The sequence below is a fragment of the Panthera tigris genome, chromosome F3, assembly GCF_018350195.1.
Source record: "Panthera tigris isolate Pti1 chromosome F3, P.tigris_Pti1_mat1.1, whole genome shotgun sequence".
NCBI lineage: Eukaryota > Metazoa > Chordata > Mammalia > Carnivora > Felidae > Panthera > Panthera tigris.
The window spans coordinates 64,730,639-64,755,020 of record NC_056678.1 but is presented as its reverse complement, the minus strand read 5'-3'; the positions used below and the strand labels follow the sequence as shown (position 1 = coordinate 64,755,020).

At 48.9% G+C, this 24,382-nt stretch overlaps 1 protein-coding gene and 1 pseudogene across 4 annotated transcripts in view; one reads left to right on the top strand and one right to left on the bottom strand.

Annotated features, from left to right (window-relative positions):
- The window catches only part of DCAF8 (DDB1 and CUL4 associated factor 8), a 41,661-nt gene that overhangs the window by 3,794 nt on the left and 13,485 nt on the right, over window positions 1-24,382 (bottom strand). For all 4 annotated transcript variants that reach the window (XM_042977050.1, XM_007092367.2, XM_007092366.3 and 1 more), the window contains 9 exons: window positions 24,261-24,335; window positions 21,001-21,674; window positions 19,925-20,065; window positions 18,307-18,401; window positions 13,186-13,296; window positions 5,647-5,719; window positions 5,114-5,171; window positions 4,499-4,606; window positions 3,058-3,188 (listed from right to left, as the gene is read on the bottom strand). In XM_042977050.1, the coding sequence (XP_042832984.1) occupies window positions 3,058-3,188; window positions 4,499-4,606; window positions 5,114-5,171; window positions 5,647-5,719; window positions 13,186-13,296; window positions 18,307-18,401; window positions 19,925-20,065; window positions 21,001-21,674; window positions 24,261-24,309 (1,440 nt within the window). In that variant the 5' untranslated portion in view covers window positions 24,310-24,335. The remainder of the gene's footprint in view (window positions 1-3,057; window positions 3,189-4,498; window positions 4,607-5,113; window positions 5,172-5,646; window positions 5,720-13,185; window positions 13,297-18,306; window positions 18,402-19,924; window positions 20,066-21,000; window positions 21,675-24,260; window positions 24,336-24,382) is intronic.
- LOC102952293 lies at window positions 9,988-10,363 on the top strand (annotated as a pseudogene).

Below are 24,382 nucleotides of genomic sequence, written 5' to 3'. Positions count from 1 at the left end.
TGTAGGAACACAGCTTCCTGGGGCATCCACGGCATCAATCTAAACCACCTCTGGGTACAGTGACTGCGCAGGAGAAAGGGACTGTGGCAGACAGGCAGGCCTTCTGGCTTCAGCAGCTTCCTTCTGTCTGGGGGCACCCATGCCCCCTGCTGTCTAACTTGGAAACATCAGCCTTCCAAACAGGGCAGGGCAGGGCAGGGCAGGGCAGGGCAGGCAGCTCCCAGGGCCACTGGAAGAGCTGGTCCCAGATCTAGCTGCTAAAGCATTTTGGGGCTTAGTCAGCCGAAGAATAGATAGGAAAGGCACCCGGAAGGAAGAGGGTGTGGCCCTAGCCAGTCCTCACCCGCACCCCCCCCCCCCATCCCATCCCGCCTTGCAGCTGCCCCCGTAGGCCAAAAAAACAACCCCTGGCAAAAAGCCTCTTTTATCTTTTCCTTCTCTCTGGACCAACCTCCTCTGCCTGGCCTGCACACGCAGAGAGCGCAGCTGAGGGGAAACTGGGGCCAGCATGGAAAATAATACCGACCCGGGCTTCCAATCGTCTTTGTTCTTCCATTTTACAAGTAAATAAATGCTCAGAGAAGACTGAAGTGAAGCCCGAGCCTGAGAGTAAAGCAGAAACCACGTTTCCCCTCTTCTCTTTCTCTCAAGCCCCGTATCAGCTCGCTGCGAAGTTTCTACTGGGGCTCTTTTCAGGTAGTGCGGACAGTTCTCAGCATCTGCGGCATGAGGAGACCCCAGACAGGAGCTCCACTGCCGGAGATTATTATCCAAAGATACGTGACAACTTACACGTACAAACCAGAGATCATTCCGCCGCCTCCTGAGGAGCCCTCCACCCTGACTACCTCTCCTGGAGCAAGTCAGCAAAATCAAAAAAATTCCTTGGAACTTGGGACTAAGGACAAAGCCAAAGGCAAGAGAGACAGCAGTCAATACCGTATAGTACGTGGGTTGGAGCCTGCAGGGGGAGCCGACAGAGAGCTTCTGGGCCGGGCCCGTCTGAACGCCAGCACTACCCGGTCAGTAACAACCTGAGCGGAGCGACGAGCTCCAGCCTCAAGAGGCCTGGGCTGGGAGATACGCGGATGGGACAGAGCAGTGAAGTGCTCTGGGGGACCAAGGACTGTCCTTTAACATCAACCCCACCCCCTTGTCCTTAAATGGGAACAAAGAAAGGACTAGAGACTGACGCAAAACCAGAGTCGAGAGACCTGGGCAAGGCGGATGATAACTTCTAAGATCCCTTCTGGCTGTAATATTCTACTTTACGATGAGCTGCTATGCATCTTCTTTGGAGGCTGGTGCCCGGCGAGCAGCTGCGGGGAAGTTAGGGCCAAAAACACGGAGGCGGCCAGGTGGGAACACACAGATCATCAAGCTCACATGGGGACAAGAACAAGCTGGGAAACGCTCTTCGGGGTGCAGCCTCTAGATCTCTTGTTCTGGTCTCTCACTCTCGTGACCACCAGATCCAGGCGTGGGGCCCGCCTATCCCAAGTGGCTGCCCTCTCCACCTGAGAACCTGGATTACCCATCAGACCCTGATATTGGCAGAGCTGAAAGCAAACCGGCCTGCAGAGTGGTTTGGGAGAGGGCATTCGGCCCTGCGTCTCTCCGGAACGGAACGCAAGACAGTTTATGATCTAGAAAGGATTCACTGGGCCCTTCTGACTTCCTTCTGACTACATGCCTACTGCAGAATTCTCATGAAGACTCCAGTGTTTTAGTTTGTTCACTGCAGATGATAGAGGAGGACCTATGGAAGGGCAGGACAGGAAGCGGGCAACAGTGAGATACACCTTCCAGCTCCACACCCTCTCCACATGCGTCCAGGCCAGAGAAGCCTGGGATCTCTACTGGCCCCAGGTCCCGAAAACTTAGACAAAACCAGAAAAAAACCTGAAAGAGCTTCACATGAAGGCAAGAAACACACAAAGAAAGGGAGCCTGACTGCAAAGCACCATTTTAAATTCTACCACCACTGTCTGGACACCTCATGAAGAGATGGGCTCTTTGCAACTGCCCGGAGCTGAGACGGGATGAAAAGGGAGAGAGACCAAGCTGTCTCAGCCGTTCCTGAGAGGCTCCTAACCAGACTCGGGTAAGCAGTACAAGGCAGTCTCCCAAACTGCCTCTTTCAGATCTTCTGCAGTCCAAAAACCTTACAATAGGAAGCCACTAAATTCCTTTTCAGAGTCTGGGTCTCAAAAAAGAAAAAAAATATATGATGAGCTAGATGGATCTTAAGAGCTGACCGTACTTCACTCCCCAATTCAGGACCCCTCATGCTTCCTTTCTGCCCTACCCCTACGAAGGGTGTCTGGAATTCAAAGGACAGGCAGACTGTGATCTGCTCATGGGCTGTACAGCAGGCTGCTCAGTCAGTATTTAAACCACCACCACAACAAATCACCGTATTTGCTCTGTCCCTATCTAAATGTAGACGTTATGGGTTTATATTCATTTAAATATAAACATGACATTTCACCTTTACGTATTTAATACGTATCTCCTAAGTACAAGGATATTCTCCTATATAAATAAAACGTTATTGTCACTTGACAGAAACCTAACATCGAATGCCCCACGAAAGGATGTGTGGACCATATTCTGACTCTCCCAACTGCCTGAAAAGTGCTCCTTCTACCTTGTATCCACTGACCCAGGATCCAGTCAAGATGCCTACTCGGCTACTCTTAAGGGATGAGGCACGTGGCACGGAGACCCCGTTGGCACTGGGCACGATGGGAGTGCCCCGAACTCCAATGCTCTCCTTTCAGAAAAGGTGCATGGCTAGAGACCCCGCATTCAGGCCACAGGCTCTTCCCTACAGTCCCTTTCTCTCCCGAACAAACCATGCCTCAGAGGGGCAGAAGGCAGAACACGGGAGAAAACATTCCAGGCAAACCTCAGCACCCCCTGGTGCCTTCGATGTGGCTGGCCAGACTCCAAGACAGGGCATCGCGCCGCCACAGTGAACTCGGGGGCCCTGCGAACACCTACCTCAATGGCGAGAAGAGCAGGGAGCCGGCCAGGCCGGCACAGCGTACTCACCACGCCTCCCTTGTCCCCCTCCATGAACTGCACGATCTGGCAGGAGGACTTCTCCCAGAGGAAGATGTGCCCGCAGTCACTGCCGCTCACCACAAACTCGCTCTTGGGGCCATAGAAATTGACGCCTTTTACTGAAACGATGAACGAGGGAAGAAACCACACGGAAGTTGGCATCGGGCCTGTATGTATTTACCTCATAGGGAATTTAGTTATTCACAAACTCCGAGTCAGCAAAGAGCCACAGAATCCCTTTCATTTTCACAAACCAAATCAAGGGCTTGTGCGTATACAACAGACAGAGCAAGAGTCATGCCATTCCCAGGGCCTGCTTCTAGTCCCTCGAAGAGCTCCGTGGGGCAGAGGGGCTCCGGTCCCTCGGTGGCAGCCTCAATCACCGTGGTCTATACCCTGCGGGGCACCCCCGGCCTCACGAATGCCTTACCTGTCCCGGCCTGAATCCCCCGACCAGGCAGCCCTGTACCACACTCCCGGCCCATCCTTGGTTTGTGTGCTTCCTTAGGACCCCGTCAGTGCTTCCTGGGCCGGCAGTGGGGCTAAGGACGACGGAGGAATATGCCACAGCTGCCCGTAAGAAGCGCCCGTACCCAAGACTGAACAACAGGGCTCCACTCTGGGACGTGGCTAGGGGAGCTGGGGGCCCAAGCTCCGCGCTGAGCACGGGGCTGCACCCTCGCCCTGGCTGCCCGTGGACTAAGTTCCAAGCCCAAGTTCTCCCGCTCTCCTCACTCACTCGGAAGGAAAGGACACGTCCCTCCAAGTCAAAATCATGACAGATACTTGTTGGGAGTGGTGGCAGCAACAGAGCCGTGGCCACCCCAACTTTTCTGTACACGAGAGTCCAGTAGGGAGCTTCTCGAGAACTCCAACCACGCTGTACCCCACGCCAGCTGAATCAGATGTCTGAAGACGGAAGCCACGCTTCGGCATTTCCGAAAGGTCGGCAGTGAGTCCGTGGCACGGCGAAGCTAGGCAGCCGCACGCAGAACCCAGACGGCCGTTCCCGCCACAGACTGGGGAGGAGCCCCCAGCACCACCCTCCTCCTCTGCCTCCTCCCAGAGGCCCACCGCCCCCTCCACCCTAGAGTGAGCAGCTCCCCCCTATTTCAGGCAGTTCGGTACCACCGGCAGCGGACGGCTTTCCCAGCCTCCCCGACAAGCCTGGTAAGCCTGCAGTCGCCTGCAGCCCCAGGAAAAATAGTCACCCACGTCCCCTTACGCCCAGAGGAAGTAACCTCACTGCAGGGATCGAGGGGCTTCGGGCCCTCCGTGCTTGAGCACAGCAGGCCCGTGAAAACCCCCGGCTAATTAATCAGGGACACCCTCCCCCTGCCAAGTCCCTCAGGTAGTTCTTATCTGCACAACCTGATTGAAACACTGCAGTTCTCCAAGCCACCGGACAGCAACTAAAAGACAGCCTCACCTGTGGCATTATTTCTGTGGCCCTTGTATCTCTTCACATACTGGGCCCCGTCGCTGTGAGAGGAGTTGAAGAGGTAAATGTCTTCGTCGTTGTAACTGGCCAGGAGCTCTGCCAAGAACAAGCAGACAGTAGTGAAGGCAAAGGCTGAAAAACAGCCGGGACCAGGAGTCGGGGGCTGGGGTGCAGCTTCTGGCCGGTAGTGCCCCCTCCTAATACCCGGGGATGGCACCCATCTCACTCGGTTGGAACGGCAGGCAGGTCAGGTGTCCAGGGTAGACTGAGAACACGCTGCCAACCCAGGGGTAGCAGGATGCTCAGGAAGGTCACACCCACTGACTCGAGGAGGAGCCGAAGGCGTGAGCACCTGCTCAGGCAAGGAGCCTGGGCTTCGGGACGGGCGCTGCGAAATCTGATCTGCGGGTGGCGCCCGGCGCCTCCGGGGGTCGTCTGCTGTGTCCTCCCGCTCGTGTGCTCACCAGCAGCGACTACTCCCCAGCTGCTCCACTCGGAGCCAGGGCACGGCGGTGAGCGCCGGAGGGCACGCGCCTCACTGGCCCGGCAGCTCCCTGGACAGAGGGGGCGCGCCAGCCTCGGAGCCGGGCCCTGCGCACGTACCTGTGCCGTCGTGGCTGAACACAAGACAGGTGATGTTTGCTTTGGACTCACTGTTCACCTGCAATAAGGAGCAGATACTGACTGATGCCCCACCCCCCCACTTGTCACACCACCTTCAGGAAACAGGTTTTCCTTCAAACTCCCCTACATCTTCTCCCAGAGAGTGAGAGAGCAGAAGAGACAGACGGACAGGAGTACAGCCCGTGAAACGTGGCCGCCTCGGGGGAGAGGGCTTTCGGCTGGCCGTCTTCTGTAGGATGCCAGCCATCCTACATCCGCCCTATCTCACTCGGCCCCACCGTCACGGGGCAAGGCAGTTATCTTTACCTCCGCACTTTGTCGCTAAGAAAACCTAGCTAACGGAGGTGAAGCGGCTGCCGGAGACCGCAAAGCCAGTAAGTGGTGGAGCCAGGATTCAAGTCCAGGGGTCTGACTCCAAAGTCCAAGCTCCACCCGCCAGGCCGACAAGTTTGGGGACAGCCTTGGGGTTGAGTCGGGGAAGCCTGGAACCACCGGCCCCTCGTGAACCTTACCAGGTGGTGAGGACAGAATTTCTTGAGCACTCCGTTGTTCTCATTCTCATCGATTTTCCTCTGGTCGTAAATCCTGCCGTGGGCGGAAACGACGGAGATGTTACAACTTACAAACCGATCCCTTGAAGAGCTGCAATGCGTAGTGGCGGGAACCACAGCCAGTGGGAGGTCAGGACAGATAAAGGACCGTCCCCAACCAAGCTTCTGGCTCCCGCTCTTCCCTGAAGGCCCGCCTCTCCTACCCCCTTTCAAACCCTAGCTCTTCTCCAGGTGGTAATCCTAAACCCCATCAGCCCGAAGCGGCTTGTCTCCTCTCCCAGCTTGTAATCGCTTACTGTTGATTTCCACCGAAAGCTCCCCAACAGGGTCCGCTGCTACCAGGCTGGGCTCGTGCAAGTCCTCGGGTCTTCGGTCCCGTCTTGGCCCCTTACTTGGCTGGTTCTCCCTCTCGTTCCCCACGGCGACAATTACGAACACCCACCACACCAGGATCTCCTCCAGACGTCCTCTCTCCTGCCTTCATTCCCATCCAACCACGGTCCCCTTCCCTCATCTCTGCAACCCAACCTCTGACCATCCATCCCAACATCTGGGGCAGATGTCGTGCGCGAGCGTCCCGCCAGGCGCTGGACATCTGGGAGAAACCACACACGGCAGCGTGTTCCCTCCAGTCTCCGCGCCTCCTCTCCGCAGCGGCTCTTAACTTCCTCCCTGCAGGACCTGATTCCGTCCGTCTACTCTTCAACCTGCTCCTCGTGCCTGTCCGCCCACTTCCCAAAAACCCTCCCTCCACTGACCGGCCCCACCGCTGCCTTTTCTGCCCTTCCCTGTCGTCGTCAAATTACTAAGCAGAGCAACCTGCATCAACGTTTTCACCTCCTCACTCCCTATTCACTTCTCAATCCACTGCAGTCCAGCCTCGGCCCTCAGCCCTCTACTGACACTTGTCTGGCTCAAGTCACCAGGACCTGACGGCCTCCACCCACAGCAGGGTCTCGGGGCGTCTCTCTCGCATCCCGACAGCGTTCACCACTCCTGCCCTCAAACGGTGTCTTTCCTTGATGGCCAACCGCCCCTTACTGGTGCTCATGAGCTCGTCTGTCTCTCTAAAATGCCCATGTTCCCCAGAGGCCGGGTCTTCAGCTCTCCAGCCTCTGTATAGGGAAACCGCAACCTAGAGAGAGGTTTCGCTGAGATTATTTGTATCCTTCTGACCTCCTTGCTCATGTCGTCACCAGGATCATTCCAAAATGCAATTATTTTGTGTAAATTCCCGGCTTAAAATCTACTCGGTGACTCTGTATTTTCTACTAAATAAAGTCCAAACTCCTTAGTACATACAACTCTCCACCTCTTCTCAAAAGATCCTACACATTACACAAAAACAAAACAAAAAAGCGATGCTTCTCTGAAGACACCATGTCGCAACCTCACTCTCTCACCTCCACACACACCGCTCCCTCTACCTGATACGCTAATTTTGTCTTTAATATTTCCTCTGTGAGAAAGAACAGCATGGTGAAAGGGTTTCTACCATATCTGAGGCGTACGATCTGAGTTCAAATACTAACTCTGCTACTTAGTAGATGAGTAATCCTGGGTAGTTACTTAATATTTTTAATCCTTACATACCTGTTTCTCCAGAATGCTCCCTGTATGTCTAGTCAAGTGTGTGTCTAGCACATAGCAGGTGCTTAGTAAACACTGGATGAAGAAATGAATGAATCAATACATACTTCTATTCTCCACAATTTCTTGCTTAATATCCTCCTGCGTTGAGAATTACCCAGAAATCTTTGCCAAATGAACACCGGATAAAGAAAAGACAAATAGGAGAGGTGCCTGGGTGACTCCGTTGGTTAAGCGTCTGGTTCTTGGTTTCGGCTCAGGTCACCATTTCACATTTTGTGGGTTTGAGCCCCGTGTACGGCTCTGTGCTGATATCGCGGAGCCTGCTTAGTTGCGTCTCCCTCTCTCTCTGCCCCTCCCCTAGCTATCAAAAAAAAAAAAAAAAAAAAAACACCCCACAAATAGGAGACTGCTATATTGCTAATTAGTACTCTTCAACAAACAGAGCATCTGATAATCAATTTTTTCCCTCTAAACTAAACCAACAATTCTTAAATGTCACTAAGCAATCGTAAAGTTTGTAAGTCAGCAAATTAGTAAAACATATTTACTTATTTTTTAATGTTTATTTATTTTTGAGAGAGAGAGACAGAGACAGAGCGTGAGCAGGGGAGGGGCAGAGAAAGAGGGAGACACAGAATCCGAAGCAGGCTCCAGGCTCAGAGCTGTCAGCACAGAGCCTGATGAGGGGCTCAAACCCACGACCTGTGATTATGACCTGAGCCAAAGTCGGACGCTTAACCGACTAAGCCACCCAGGTGTCCTGTAAAACACATTTAAATATGCAATATTTTGGTATATGGACCATTCAGTATTCCTCAGTATCTAATGCGCTCTGCCCCTCCTCTTTATGAGGAAATCTTTACATTCCTTCCCCTTTCTTCGGTATTTATCAAGAACCTACTATATTCTACGGGGCGCCTGGGGGCGCTCAGCCGGTTAAGCATTGGGCTCTTTATTTTTGGCTCAGGTCAGATCTCCCAGTTCATGGGATCAAGCCCATGTCAGGCTCTGTGCTGACAGCATGGAGTCTGCTTGGGATTCTCTCTCTCTCTGCCCACCCCCCACCCCCGTGCATGTGCTCTCGCTCTCAAAATTATTTAAATAAACTTAAAAAAAAAAACAAACTACTATATTCTAGCTGTGAAGCTAGACTAGGGGTTGGTAAACTTTTTCTTAAATGGCAAGATAGTGAATATTTTAAGCTGACAAGCCACCTGGTCCTTGATACAACTACTGAACTCTGCCACTGTAGCATAAAAGCAGCCTTGGATAACACGTAGATGGACAGCCAGGGCTGTGCTCCAATAAAACCTTACTTAGGAAAAAAACAGGCAGTGTAGTTTGTCAATTACTGAGCCAGACAGCACCGATACAAAGACGAATACGAATTTTTCCCTTATTTTCTGAGCATAGGACAGGAAGAAATTTCAAATGGCAGAGACTTTATTTTTTAGAGCAGTCCTAGGCTTACAGTCAAGTTGAGAGGGCTGACAGAGATTTCTCATACACTCTCTGTCCACACGTGAGCATGATCCCCACCATTATCAACAACACCCACCAGAGTGGTTTGTGTTTGCTCTTACCAAGGATGAACCTACACCGACACATCATGATCACCCAAAGTCCACAGTTCACCTGACGGCTCGCTCCTGACGTGGTACTTTCTACAGGTTGGGACAGATGGATGATGACACCTACCCATCATTATGGGATCATACAGAACACTGTCACTGTCCCCCAAATCCTCTGTGCTCTGCCTGTTCTTCTCGCCTCTCCCAGAACAACCACTAGTATTTTTACTGTCCTCGTAGTTTACTGCCTTTTCCTGAATATCATGTTGCTGGGATCGCATAGGATGTAGCCTTTCAGATTGGTTTTTTTTTTTTTTTTTTTTTTTTTTTACTTAGTAATATGCATTTCACGTCCCTCCATGTCTTTTTGTGCCTCGTTAGCTCATTTCGTTTTTAGCACTGAATCCTATCCCATTATCTGGATGTCCCAGTTTATGCATTCACCCACTGAGGGACACCTTGGTTGTTCCCAAGTTTTGGTAACGATGAATAAAGCTGCGATGCGCATCGTGTACAGGTTTCGTTGTGGACAGAAGTTTTCAGCTCCTCTGGATAAATACCAAGAAGCATGGCTGCTGGATCAAATGGAACAGCATGTTGAGTTCTATGAGAAACGATCACGCTGCCTTCCAACGTGGCTCTACCATTTTGCATTCCCAGCAATTGTTAGGGTTCCCGTGGCTCCACATACCTGCCAGCATTTGCCGTGGTCCATGTTCTCTCGCCGCTTAATATGTATTTTCCCCATGACACAGAAGTGGAACACCTTTTTATGTATTTACTTGCCACCTATATACCTTCTTCAGTGAGGCGTCTGTTAAGGTCTCTGAGCCATTTTTTTTTAATTGAGCTGTTTTCTTATCGTGGAGTTTTAAAAGTTCTTTATGTATTTTAAACAACGGTCTTTTCTCAGATAGGTCTTTTGCAAATATTTAATCCCAACCTGTGGCTTGTTTTCTAATTCTCTTCGACAGCGTCTTTTACAGAGCAGAAGTTTTTCATTTTAATAAAGTCCACCTTATCAACTATTTCTTTCACAAACTGTGTCTCTGGTGTTGTGTCTGAAAAGGCGTCACCACTTTTGGTCCAACATCTCAGCAAGGCCCGCAGGGGTACCCGCTGCTCTCTGAGCTTTGCAATGCCACCCAAGGACGACGAGAAGAAGAAAGATGCCAGAAAGTGGGCCAAAAAAGACAAAGACCCAGTGAACAAATCTGGGGGCAAGGCCAAAAGGAAGTGTCCAAAGGCCAAGTTTGGGACAAGCTCCATAACCTGGTCTTGTTTGACAAAGCAACTCATGACAAACTCCGGAAGGCCGTTCCCAACTATAAGCTCAGACTCTAGCTGTTGTCCGTCCTGAGACACCGGGGATTTGAGGTTTTCTGGCCAAGGCAGCCCTCCGGGAGCTCCTTAGCGAAGGATTTATCAAACTGGTTTCAAAGTACAGAGCTCAAGCTATTTACACCAGGAACACCAAGGACGGAGATGCCCCGGCCGCTGGCGAAGACGCATGAATAGATTCCACCAACTGTACGTTTTAGACGGTAAAAACTTATTAAATCCAAATTGAAGTAAAAAGGCATCACCATACCCCAGCAAGGTCATCTGGGTTTTCTCCTACGTGATCACCTAAGAGTTTTATAGTTTGGGGTTTTACTGGTAGGTCTATGATCCACCCGAGTCAGTTTTTGTGAAGGGTGTAAAGTGTGTGCCTAGATTCCCTTTTTTTTTCACATGCGGATGCCCAGCTGTCTCAGTACCATCTGTGGAAGAGGTTACTTCGGCTCCCCTGGACTGCCTATGATCCTTTGTCAGAGGTAAGGGGACTCCACTCACACAGGTCTACTTCTGGGCCCTCTAGTCTAGCCCACTGATCTGTCTGTCTGTTATTCTGCCAGCACTACACCATCTTCATTACTGTGGCTTTACAGTAAGTCTTGCAATCGGGCAGCGTCAGTCCTCCAGCTTCGTTCTTCCCCTTCGACACCGTGTTGACTATTATGGGTCTCCCGCCTCTCTGCATCAACTTTAGAAAGGGTTTGTCACTATCCACAGAATAACGTGCTGGGATGTTGATCAGAACTGCACCAAATCAGCAGATCCAGCTGGGAAGAAGTGACATCTCCACGGCAGTGAGTCTTTCTATGCCCTTCACGTTTTAAATCAGACAAAGAGTGGCTTCGGCATGACCTCAGCACCCGGCACCCTTATGTTACCTCCCCCCACGATCCTCCAGGTACCCGCCCACTCGTCACGTTACAGTCTCTCTCTTCCCGCCTCACCTCCTCTTCCCCGCCACCCGCCGGTAATCTAGTGTTCTCTGTTCTGTGAAGATCAGCCGAAGGACAGGGAGGCAAAGGGACCATCTACCCTCCAAGTCCTTTACCAATATATTTACCTGTCCACCAACCACCACAGGATTCATTCAGCTGATACATCCTCCTCTTCTTCACTCCTTTCGATTCGTTAACCAACCCAAACAAGATTTAGTAGGAGGCACTCGCACCTCCACCGTCTCCATTTGCCTACTTTTTCCCTTCTTTCCCCTCCTTCCCCCACCTTTTTGGGGTCACAGACCGAAAAGCATGTCTCTCTAGGCTCCCTTTCCACGCTCCCTCACAATACTAAAACAAAATTTCGTATTCATGATGCAAAGGCCTTGAGGACGAGTAAGCTATTTCTCTGTGTTCCCTTGAAGGAATTCCTTTAGGCTAGGAATGAAAGCTACTGGCGTATGATGTAAACTCTACGGTAATGATATTTTCAAATTTGTACCGAAAAGGCGAGCTCTGATGGGGAAATCCCAAAACATTCAACTGGCTGAACCGAAGAGGTGCCAGAGAAACTGGAGACGACCCTAACGTCAGAGAAGAGCTGGGATGCTACAAGGGCCATCTGCTTACACAGGGTCAGGGGGCCTCAAAACCCACACAGGCTTCTGCCAAGTAAATAGCCTGTATCTCCTCAGAATCTGGGATGTACAAAGGGACAGAGGATACTGAAGCTGGTAAGAAACAGAAAATCGAAGTATTTCCCCTTGTGCTGAAATGCTAAAACTAATTTCCAGCTTTTCTCTAGCCATGGCCACGTATTAGCTTCGGATTAAGGCATTATCAGCTGCAGTTCTCAATAAAGCCAACTGCTTCAGTCTCCTCCAAACATCAAGGACCCGTGGATGAATGATCTACAGACTCGGACTTTTCAAGCAATCCAGGGCTCTAGGCAGGAAATCCAAATCAGGAATTTCAGTAAATGCCCTATTTGCAGGAGGCACCACCTGGTCGTTCTGACAAGTACAACCCCTGTTGATCAACTGCTTCTTATTTAAAAAACAAAACAAAACAAAAACTACCACTATGTATCTGTTATTGGTGAAGAAAGGACAGGAATTTGAAAAGCAAGGGAGACAGGAAGTAGAGAGTAACAAAGTTGCCCAATTCTCTTGTGGCAGGATTCTTGAACAACGGAAGGTCATCTCTCATGCATTTCTAAAAACTGAATCTATCCCCAAGACACTTATCAATGAAATTAATTTCAGAATACAGTTATAAAAATGTGTTTTCGTTGAAAAAGGAAGATAATGCTTTCCACCCACCACCAGGAAAGCAAAAGGTCATTTATTTTCCTAGTGATCCTCTGTCTCCTCCCTTTTAAACTGATGATTACTCAGCAAAGGGGGATGGTATAGCCACAGAAATACAGTTCACGCAGGCCAACTGGGTAGGGGTTTTGTGACGTGACTAAGTTTGTGACGAAGGGCTAGAAGGAAGCTAAGTGGTGCACATGAGGACTGAATCTCTGAACTCCGGTATTCCTCAGGATGGGCCTCAACAGCAAGCGTTATAGCAAATGTTCACAGTGACGAAGGTATCACTATGAAAAAAGAAAACTGGTTCATGACGGTGGGAGTCAAAAACCCTGAGTTCACAGTGAGTACTCCCACTCAGATCTGTATCTGAAACCATTCAAAATTTTTAGTACATGTTAACTTATACATGAAAAATGGTGGAAAATATTTACTAATAGAGCATTTGCTAGTAAACCTGGGTTTATGTCTCAGCTGCTCTGTAGGGACCTTGGCCAATTTATCAAACTTCTTTAAAACTTGATCATCTCTATAATATGGTAAGCTACCCCCCACCCCCCCACATCAGGACTGTTACATTAGGGAACAGAATGCCTCAGAAGGAGCTTAAACTCTTTGGAAGACGATAAAAAACTCAAGATGGCCGGCAATGGACTCCTAGGCCATTCACACATTCCCACGAGAGACACCTGGCGGCAGCCAACGCGTCAAGTCTCAAACTCCTCACAGACACAAAGGAGCCAGACTCACCTTACAAACTGATCTCGTCCACCCACTGCAAACTGGTGGGTATTGGCAGGATTCACATAGATCGTATAGAGCCCCACTTTCTTCTCCTTCTCTTTTGTCACCACCAGTTTCCTTTAAGAGTAGAAAAGTAGAAAAGTTATATTCTCGAAAATACCCAGATGGTCATGGCAAGAGAGAGCAGAGAGTAATGCAGACAAAGCTACGAAGAAACCAGATTCTGACTGAGAAAGAAAGAAAAAAGTGGTCTTGGGGCACCAGGAGGCTCAGTCGGTTAAGCATTTGACTCTTGATTTCTGCTCAGATTATGATCTCACGATTCGTGAGTTCAAGTCCGGTGATAGGCTCTGAGCTGACAGCGACAAGCCTGCTTGGGATTCTTTCTTTCTCTCTCTTTCTCTCTCTCTCTCTCTCTCTCTCTCTCTACCCCCCCACCCCCCCTCTCCCACCCCCACTCACATGTTTGTGCATGTTCTCTCTAAATAAATAAATAAATAAATAAATAAATAAATAAATAAATAAAAACTTAGAAACGGAAAAAGTGGTTTTGTTAGTTTTGAACACTGGAACAAGAACAAGACAAAATCACTTCCACGTATATTTAATAAATGCTACTTTGAGGAATGGAAAAACAAATGCGTAGTGAAGTCATTTTCCGGTGTTCCCCAAGACATGTAAGGTACACGTACGCAAAAGTACTGCTCCCCAGGTGGTGTCAGTTTAGCTGGAGCCCAACATGACGACCCTGCCCACACCTTCCCGTCCTAGATAAAAACACCCTCCCAATCATCTGGGAGCAGTCAGCAAGAGGACCGATCATGAAAACAGTGGCCAGAAGGGACCTTAGGGTTAAATCTGTCTCCCGGATTCCACAGAAGTGTCACAACCCAGCTCTAAACATGCACACTGAAGACTGACAAGCCACAGTTTCCTGGCACAGGGACAGCCCGGAGGAAACCAGCATTCTTCCTTTACCCGAAGTGAGCTAGGAGAGGAGATTCCTAAGAAGACAGCTGTCTCCAAGGCTGGCTAATCCTCTCTAAATTACTCCTCTGATTGTACCACAAAAGGCAGTCCTTAGGGGGGTACTGGGGTCCTGAGGAAACTCTCTAAAATTCTGAAGTTGTAGCCAGAAGACTCGGACTAAATCATTCTATTCTGTCCCAGCTTAAAGGTGGCACTACGGCTTCCCAGGTCTAAGTGTCCAGCCAGTCAAATGTGACATCACAGAGATTAAATTTACAGGAAATGAAAGACTGGGAAGGAAAGGGCTGGGTTCTAGCTTTCGTTTTTAATTCTAGAGTTTTGCTCATCTTGTTGCTATGGAAACTGAAAGAAATAGAACCATGACAACGAGTTTCTTGGTAAAGAAATGATTTTAGCATCCTCTCTGCCTGGTCAAAGTCACTCCAGCCTAGAAATGCGCTAAGCAAAGTGGAGAGATTTTACTTGATTTTAAAATCTCTGTAACCTTTCATTAAAACAGTAGATGGAAATCATTAAAAATGAACGTCATTAGGAAATACACACACATACACAACCCTCAAAAACACAAGGTAGAAAACACATCCCAAAAGAGTTTAAGGAATAAAACCAGCAGTGGAGAAGAGACAGCTCTAATCATTTGTTTTTGTTTTTTTGAAAGAGCACCAAGTGGACGGGGGCGGGGGGGAGAAGGAATCCCAAGCAGGCTATGCACTGTCAGCTCAGAGCCCATCACAGGGTTCAAACTCATGAAGCAAGAGATCATGACCTGAGCCAAGATCAAGAGCTGGACGCTTAACCGACCAAGCCACCCGGGTGCCCCGTCTAATCGGGCTGTAGACCGGGAGAACGAGCAGATGCTGCTTTTCACAGGACCATTCCATTTTCTCGGCCGTTTGGACCTTCAGAAGGAGAGGGTCAGACAAATATAAAGGTGACCATGTGGAAGCAAAAGGAAGAAACCTGGGGACACGTGGGTGGCTCAGCTGGTTAAGCTTTCGACTTTTGACTTCACTTCATGTCCTGATCTCACAGTTTGGGAGTTTGAACCCCACATGGGGCTCTCTGGGTGCGAGCTGGAGTCTCTCTCTGCCTCTCTGTCTCTCCCCAACTCAAAATAAATAAACTTAAAAAAAAAAAAGGGGGGGGGGGACAGATTATGAAATAGGGCTTCACTGTCCTGTAATCCTGACAGAACTCAATCTTCCTAATGCTTCACTTTCGTCACCTGAAACAAAGAATTCTCTCTCCCGGTGGATGAATGCAGAGTACCTTGGGCCCTCTGGGGAACTAGCAGATGTGCTACAAAAATGATTAATCTTGTACCCGGCTGGCTCAGTCGAAAGAGCATGCAACTCTTGATTCTGGGGTCGTGAGTTCGAGTCTCATGTTGGGTGTAGAGATTACTTAAATAAAAACTTAAAAAAAAATTGTTTCAATGATTAATCGCGATGGCAGCAGGGGGAAAAATGTTTTTCACATTAGGAGGAGGCAGCACACAAACACACAGGAAACAAATTTACTAAGTTTCGCTATAAAATTTGCAGTTCTTTAGTAAGCAGGTATGTTCCAGCAAAAAAAATTAAAAAAAAAAGGAAAATAATTACAAGTCAGACCAAAGAATTCCTTTGAAGAAGATCTCAAACTGGTTGCCACTGGCTAAACGAATACCCCATCCACAGCTCCAAAGCCAACTCTTCTCCTAAGAGGTCGGCCAACACCACCAGCTTGCAGAGACGCAGCCGTATCATAAATACATAAAAGTTCCCCTCACGCCAGCTTCACACAAAAACGTCTCTGATGTAAGTGGATGTTCACGCACCAGCTTAAACTTCAGAATAGCTTGGATTTTCCAGCCATTCGGCTCCCCACCTCAGTCAAGCTTTCCGCTACTATTTCAATCCTTAAAGCAAAAACTCTGAAAACTCACAGTCCCTGATTCCCCACATCCAGAATCTGGGCCTGCTCCTACGTGAAGTTTCTCCTACACTCCCCCCATCTATCACTGCTCACACCAGAGCCACCGTGTACATCATTTCATTCCAAATCCAGGGAGCTAACACACTCATCTGTTCTGCCCAGTACTGGGCTCCCAACTCCTTGTGGCCTCACAGTGGTTTTCCTAGGACCTGACGCGCAGGATAAGCTCTCTCCCGCCTGCCTCACAGCTCTCTACCAGAGCAGACCGAACAAACTCAGCCCGTTTGCTTCACCTCTGCGTTTCTCCCCCTGCCCCTACTCTGGAACTTTAAAATGAAAACCACAAACATGCAGATCAAGAAATTAATTTATTTCCTCACAACTAAACAACTGCAAGCTAGTCTAGAAGGTAGATCTGTTGTCACCCAGGCCTGTTCACCTTCCAGTAAAACCCATAATCTCCCAATCTTCATTCTCTTGAAGGTTTATAGAAGTACAGTACATCCTTTCTACAAGCCTAAAACATTTTTTAAATTCTTCCACTTTCTAGACAACCTTTTCTATATATAGTGACCTTTCTAAAAATAAAAGTCTGGAGTGCCTGGCTGGCTCAGTCAGGAGAGCATATGACTTGATCTTGGGGTCGGGAGTTCAAGCTCCATGGTGGGCATAGAGCTTACTTAAAAAGATAAATAAAAAGAAAGAAAAAATAAAATAAAAATAAGTCTAATAATAATCAGCCTTAAGATTATATTCCCTAGGGGCGCCTGGGTGGTTTAGTCCGTTAGATGTCTGACTCTTGGTTTTGGCTCAGGTCATGATCTCACATTCGTGAATTCGGCTCATGTGCTGACAGAGTTGGGCTCTGTGCTGACAGTGTGGAGACTGCTTGGGATTCTCTCTCTCTCCCTCTCTGCCCCTCCCCAGCTCGTGTGTGTGTGTGTGTGTGTGTGTGTGTGTGTGTGTGTGCGCGCGTGGGCGTGCACACTCTCTCAAAATAAACATTAAAAAAAAAAGTCCCATGTTCTACTGAGTGAGCCAGCCAAGCACCCCAAAATCTGTTATGTTTTTAAGACTAACAAGACAATAAAAAAATCTAGATAATCCATCAACAAGGTAGCAATTAAATAAACTGTATTACACCAATGCTGTAAAGTAGACCTTTATGGTCTGGTGTAGAGAGAACTCCAAAAACACATTATAACGTGAAAAAAGCAAATTGCAGAATCCTACGTGTATGTACGTATATATATACATGGGTGAAACATATGTGTATATATTAAGATACATAAAAGTATAAAAAAGGATTGGAAAGGTATTCCAAAATTTTTAACAACGGGTACCAATAGCTAGAAAAGTGAGGGTGGGGGAGATGTGTATGAAGAAGCATATACATTTTGCCCACATACTTTATTATTTGAAATTTTTAAACAAGATGTACTTGTTTATTATAAGAACTAAAATTTTAACACAGTAAAATAATTAGTAGCCATAATATAATCAGTTCCAAACATAGTGCCAGACACTATGCTGGGGCTTCAAGCACCTTTATCAATAACCCTCAGAGACAAGAGAGTAAGATATACTGATTATGCCCAAAGTCAGACTGAAGAAACTGAGGTTCAGAAAAGTCAGAGAGGTCGTAACTAGTAGTGCCTGAGTCGCAATTTGACCCAGGTCTGTCCAGATCCAAACAAGATGCTATGTTCTTTCTATGAGATCACATAGCTGAGAAGGGTTTAATCATTAATCACGAGTCTCAAATTCATGTCTAAATGAGCTGTGATAAGACAGAACTCTACTATAGCTACCAATATTTTTGTTCAAGATTTATCATTTGTTTACATGTTTCTATAAATAACTGAAAACTACATAGGACCGTATCTCTCAGCTGCCCTGCAGGGTGATGTGCTTCCTGTGGGTGAGCTGAGTGGCACCCAAGTGAATGGAGAGGAGATCAACAAGTTATTCAAACTCACACGTAAGATGACTGAATCTCGTTCTGGAAATAAAAGTATACATGAACAGTGCTACACTGCTGAGAAACAGACAAACAACAACAAAGAAGTGAGGAATTGCCCTAAACCTCAATCTGCTTCTTAGCATAGGCACAGAGGGACTCTGGGGACTGACCGGAGAGGTGGGTATTACCTAGGACACGTAGGGTACTTTCAAGGCCAAGAGGTCCAGTGATGTAAAAATATCTACTGCTACACTTACGAAGCTGGCCGGTCTTGTCTGAGGTCAATGGTGAAAACAACGGCATCTTCACCTGCAGACAGGAACGTACAGGGAGAGTCCGGTTCCAGGGCCAACTGAAGGAGAAAAAAAGAAAGGATGAGGTTTCTACAGATTAGAATCAGGGCCATCTAGTTTATTCCTTTATCTTTAGGAAGGACTGCATTTTATTTACTATTTATTTTTTAATATTTACTTTTGATAGAGACAGTGTGTGTGTGCGTGCACAAGTCGGGGGGGGTGGGCAGAGAGAGAGAGGGAGACGGGGGATTCAAGTGGGCTCCATGCTGACAGCAGAGAGCCTGATGGGGGGCTCTAACTCATGAACTGTGAGATCATGACCCTTGAGCCGAAGTCGGATGCTTAACTGACTGAGCCACGCAGGCACCCCGGGAAGGACTGCATTTTAAATATCTCAAGAGGGCGCCTGGGTGGCTCAGTCGTTAAGCATCTGACTTGGGCTCAGGTCATGATCTCACAGTTCATGAGTTCTAGTTCCACATCTGGTGAGCTCAAGCCCTGCTTCGGGTGAGCATGAGCCCTGCTTTGGGTAAAACACAAGCCCCAGGTGAGCCCCAACTTCTCTCTCTTTCTCTGCCCCTCACTCATTTGTGCCCTCTGTCCCATAACTAACTAACTAACTAACTAACTAACTAACTAACTAACTAAATACCTAAGTGAGAAACCTTCCTAGCTGTTTTGTTATAAAACCCCAGGAAAAGAACTAATAAACCCATTCTCTCTTGTTGTGTGTGAATTAGTTAGAGCTTGTTGATCCCATACAAGTCAAGAGGACAGGAGTTTTGCTTTTTCAACTAAGTCCTCAAGGGATCTGAGTAACAATACCAAAGAAAAACGTCAGCCATTAAGGTTCATTCTCAAAATCAATTCCACTCTCGGGTGGGCAGAAAAATGGTGCCCAAGTGTCACTCTCTACATCGTAGTTCTAAAAATTAGCTAACTAGCAGGTTTGGGGTAGGCTTAAGAATCAAAGAAATAGGTAATTTTCATATTTTCTGAGCCATTTGGGCTAGAAAAGGATACACATTAGCTTAGGGTTTGTAAAAGCGGGCCACTCTCCTCCCACAGTATGACCACTCTGAGACTAGGCAGCTCGCAGCTCCTCACTGGCTGCCCCCATGACTGTCTGTCCTATATTCCCAGTTCTAAATAGGGCTTCCAGAAATAGTGCTGTCTGTGCCCTGAGACCTGGGCAAAAAGTTGGTGCTCTCACATGCGAGGAGCCGACCACTAGGGCTTTGGCGCCGTTAAGATGTTCTAGATACGGTCGAAGTAGATTTAAGAAGTTTGGAAGCCGCAGGAGACCTCAAGGATTTCCAAAGCAACCGTGGGTCGGCTTCGGCTTCATCAACTGAATGCCACACGTGCAAGATCCAGAAAGCTCTCCAACACTTGCCTTCCAAGAAGGTTAGGGTGGCTGCTTTTTCTCCCTTTCCAGCTACAAATTTTAGGACTGAGAGAAGTGAGGCAGGTGTCCACAACAGAAGGGACACAATGGGCAGAGATCTACGAAGGCCTTGGCTGAGATCCGGGGCTGAGGAGCTGGACCACACAACCGTGGGGGCGAGAGCTTACTTACCTTGTGGGACGCTCCCTTGTGCTGGGCCACACGCTTCGTGTTCTTGCAACACTGTGTGGCAGACAGCTCTGCTACCCGCACCTGCCCGTCACGGGCACACATGGCCAGGGTGGAGTCACCGCTGTTGGGAAGGAACTTGGCCTGGAAAGTTAACGACAAAAAGGGATACACAAAAGAAATTGAGGAGGTGAATCTGAGAGGGAAAAACGGGATAACGGCCCCACCCCATCCCTTCTGTTGGGCAACGGTTGGAAACTTGGCTCTCCTAGCCTTATACCCTTGGCTCAAATCCAGTTTCTTCCAAGAGTTAAAGAAGAGGGAGGAAAACCTTCTGATAGAAGACGGCATTGCAGGTGACTCTGGAAGGCTGAACTGGCACAGGATTAGTGCTCAGGTGAACTAGGGCTACGCCTACGAGGGGGAGAACCGTAAGGAAAAGAGGAGGAAAGTCTATCTTGGTTCAGGAAGCAAAGGGAAACTTGTTACAAAGGCAACCAGCGCCTTCTCTCCGCAGAAGAGCTCCCACCCAGGAATCAATGCTAGTTCCAGTATGATGGAGGGGCTGATGAGTAAACGAGAAGGACAATACTAACAGATATTCATCAAACGTTTATTAAGTACAAGACAGGATTCTAGACTGCTCAGCTTCCGTATTAATCCTCACGATCCTGTTACTAGCTCCACGTTACAGATACACAAACTGAAGCCGGAGATGACAGAATTTGCCCAAGATCACAAAGCTAGCGAGGGGGCAGGGCCAGGATGGGAAGCCCGTCTGGCTCAAGAGCCTCTGCTCTTAGATGGATGCCTTCTATCAGGGCCCCCCGAGTTCCTTCCTGATGACTTCCAAGCACCCGACCTATAACGAGGCTTCCGACCGCCACCAGGCTTGGGAAGAATGAAAGGCAGTCATGGCTCTTTCAGCGTATTTAACTCCTCTAAGTTATCAAGGGAGCCACGACAGGACTGAGCCCCGAGGCCAGCCCAGACTCACTGTCTGCTCCCGCTCCAAGCACCTCAGGCTTGTCTAACTCCTGCCTGACTTTCCCAGTGGCCGTCCTGCTCCCTTGCCTCACCTGGAAGACATTGCTTTTGTGGCCGCTCTCAAAGTCCAGCACCGGCTGCCGCCGCACCCAGTCCCAAACCACCACTTTCAGGTCATCGCTGCCACTGGCCAGCCAGGTGCCGCGCTGGTTAAAGTGCAGGGTGTTGACACAACCAGTATGGCCCTCGAGCCCATGCTGCAGGCGGAAACGCTGCACAAAGACTCTTGCTCCGCAAGCCTCATAGACAAAGCGGGCGCTAGAACCCAGCTCCCGCTCCCGAAGGGCAGGAAGGGCTTGCCACCGAGGTCGAGGCAGGGCGGATGTCTCCGAAGACACCCAGTCCTCCAGGGCCCGCTCATCATCTGATGAGTCCTGGTCACGGTTGGCCCGCTTCCGCTGGACACGGCGCCGAGGGTGCGCTTCCTCCTCCTCCTCCTCTTCTTCCTCTTCTTCCTCTGAGCGGTCGTGGACTTGGTTTTCGTCGTTGATGGAGTAATGGCCAGTGTCTTCCATGCTGTCAGAGTCCTTGTCTTCACCTGAGCTCTCCGTATCTGTACCCCGGCTTCCTGTGCTGGCACGGTTGGGGCCACCATCATCCCCAGTCAAGCTCAAGCTCAGGTCTGAGGCTTCCACTTCAATGCCTGAGGATGTCTCCCTCCCCTCCTCAGCGCCAGACATCTCCTCTGGACTGCTAGACAGGCTTCCTGCATGGTAGTGAGGAATGGGCGGGCGAGGGGGAAGACAAGGAAACGGGAGAGTGATCAGAAGGATGCTCCCTCCTCGGTCCAAGAAATCATCACGCCCCAAGATCCAGAAACCAACTCTGGTCAACGTGCTTTTGTTCAAGTGCTTACCATAAAGACTACCTTCTGAGGGGGGAGTCTCGTCCAGGACAGGAAACTGGAAAGATTAAGATCAAAGCCACACGCAAACAAAGGTGCTTCAACCCAAGTGAAGAACCACAGGGCAGCCCAAGAGTCTGATAACAACCCCTCCCCCCCCGCCTCTCTCTAGCAAAGCACAGCCAGGTTGGGTCCAAGTACATCCGATACAACTACCTTAAGCTCTGTTCTGCTGGACACACGTCTATTAAGCACAGCAAACAATTAAGTCAAATAGGAAAAAAAAAAAAAAAAAGAACAGCCATTCCCAGCAACAGCTGGCACCTCCATCTTCTTAGAGGAAGGCAGAAAATAACAGATTAAAACCATTCTGACAGTGGGTGTAGACAAGAACGATTTCCTACTTCAAGGAAGTACCACCACCTCCCACCTCCTAAATCCCAGTTTCTTCCCTTGAGGTCTTAAAGTCCACTAAGAATCCAGAAGGAGGCAGAAGGGACATGCGGTAACTGTGGTCCTGGGTTCCTGGTTCGCTGTTTGCTAATAAATGTGTTCTAACAACTTCCATTGACTTAATAACGTTAGCACTACATCTAGTTATTGGAACTGTACCCTGAGGTAGAGTTTTACCAGGAAGCACACGCACAACTGATGACAAGCAACGCTACCAGAGGGCGCCGGGAAGGGAAGTTCAGCATGTTTTTCGGTCTGCCATGTTGGTGGCCATAAAAGAACTGGGCCACTTGGAGCAATCTAGCCCCCGACAACGAGACACTGCATCCTCCCAACCACAGCCAGATCTTATTGCAGCGGGCACTCTGGCAACGTGCCAGAGCCAATACGGCCACAACTTCCACACTAAAGCCGAGGTGTGAAGAAAGGAAGGAGGGAATGAGGATTCTGAACACTGTTCACGGCCTCCTTTCCTGATGATGCCAAATTTTACCTCACCAGAAGTGAAGGCCGCTAGGAAAAGCAGACCGGCGATGGGCGACTCTGGTACGAGCTATCCGACCCCACAATGACGTTTAAAGGGTTCAAAGCAGTGCCTGACCGCTTAGTCGCCTGGAGCAGAGCGGCAATTTCTAAAAATCTTGGCGGCAACGGAACCCCTTCGCGACGAACTCTGAGGCAAAACCCAACACAGAAACCAGATGAACAATACAAGCACTTTGGTTCAAGCAGTGACAGAAGGCTGGGAGACACACAAACAGCTCTTTTCAAAAAAGCACCCCAACTAAGATCCCAGCATGAAAACAACTGGTGCAGGAACTGGAAGAAAAAGGGGAAAAGTGCAGCAATTTTCTCCCAGGAACTACATTTGCTGAGACTGCTGTGGATGCTGAGAAAGATTAGTAGTTGTGGTTTCTGACACACAATTGGCTTTGAAACCGGGAGTGGTGAGAAAGGACGAAATACCACACTTTCGCTTGTACGCAGAAGGAAGATGTAAACACCGAAAATCCTAGCATTTACTGTTAAAATTATGATTAACCGATCAAGATGACCTGGGGGCTCTACCAGATTAATTTAAGGGCCGGAGCAAATCGCGAGCCCAGCAAGATGACCCTCACAGTCGATGACCAAGATCTAGCCCAGAGGCTAGCAAATTTTTTCTACAAAGGGCCCTGTCACAAGTACGCGATGCCACCGTTACGGCACAAAAGGACCCGTGAGCACCATGTGAATGATTGGGACGTGACCGTGTTCCAACACACTTCACAAAAACAGTGGCAGGCTGGATCTGGTCTGCTGGCCATAGCCCGCTAATCCCCGATCTGGCTAACAGCCAAATTCCAAACCACTCTAGAACCCTGAACTTTCCAATGAAGCCCAGCAAAAAATCTGAACCACTGTCTTTTACAGAAAGAAGATGAATGAACAGCAATGATAAGAAGGGAACAAAGGAGCAATACACAGCATTTTTTAAAAATCTCACTTTTCCTTACTCCGCTTCACTGTTCCACCAATCACGTCAACTAGAATTTAGCCTGTAGTCCTGGCCCGCAAGGTGTTGAGGAACGCTAGACTCTTGTGCTGCCCAATTCTATGCATTTGAAGGACATTTCTCAGTTAAGCAGCTGGCTCAGGGTTCAAGCACTGATTGAATAACCCATGTCAAAATCCCGACATTCTACCTTCAAACCTGCCCTCGACCCAGTGATTTCACACTTGCCGAGACCCTACAAAGCAAGCAAGCAAGCCCTGACTCCAGTCGGTTCAGGCTGTAACTCCGTCCGTCGTCCACTAGCTCTATCGAACTATAAGCCACCACAGAAAGAGACCTCTCATCACAACCGGGGAAACGCACCTTCCCACAACTCCTTGTTTCCTACACACAAAACAGCGCAGGAAAGGTCCACTCTTAGGAAAGATGTCCTTCCCTCCACTAAACTCCAGGCCTCCACTTTCCCTGGGGGAGGAGGAGACCCTCAGGTGGCCCCTTACCATTGGCTAAGTCTGTTTTGCCATCCGCGCCGTTCCCTTTGCTGGACATCTTGAACGATGTTTACCGTAGCCAGCCTGCATTTAGGAGAGGAAGAAAAAGAAACAATTAGGAAATAATCTGG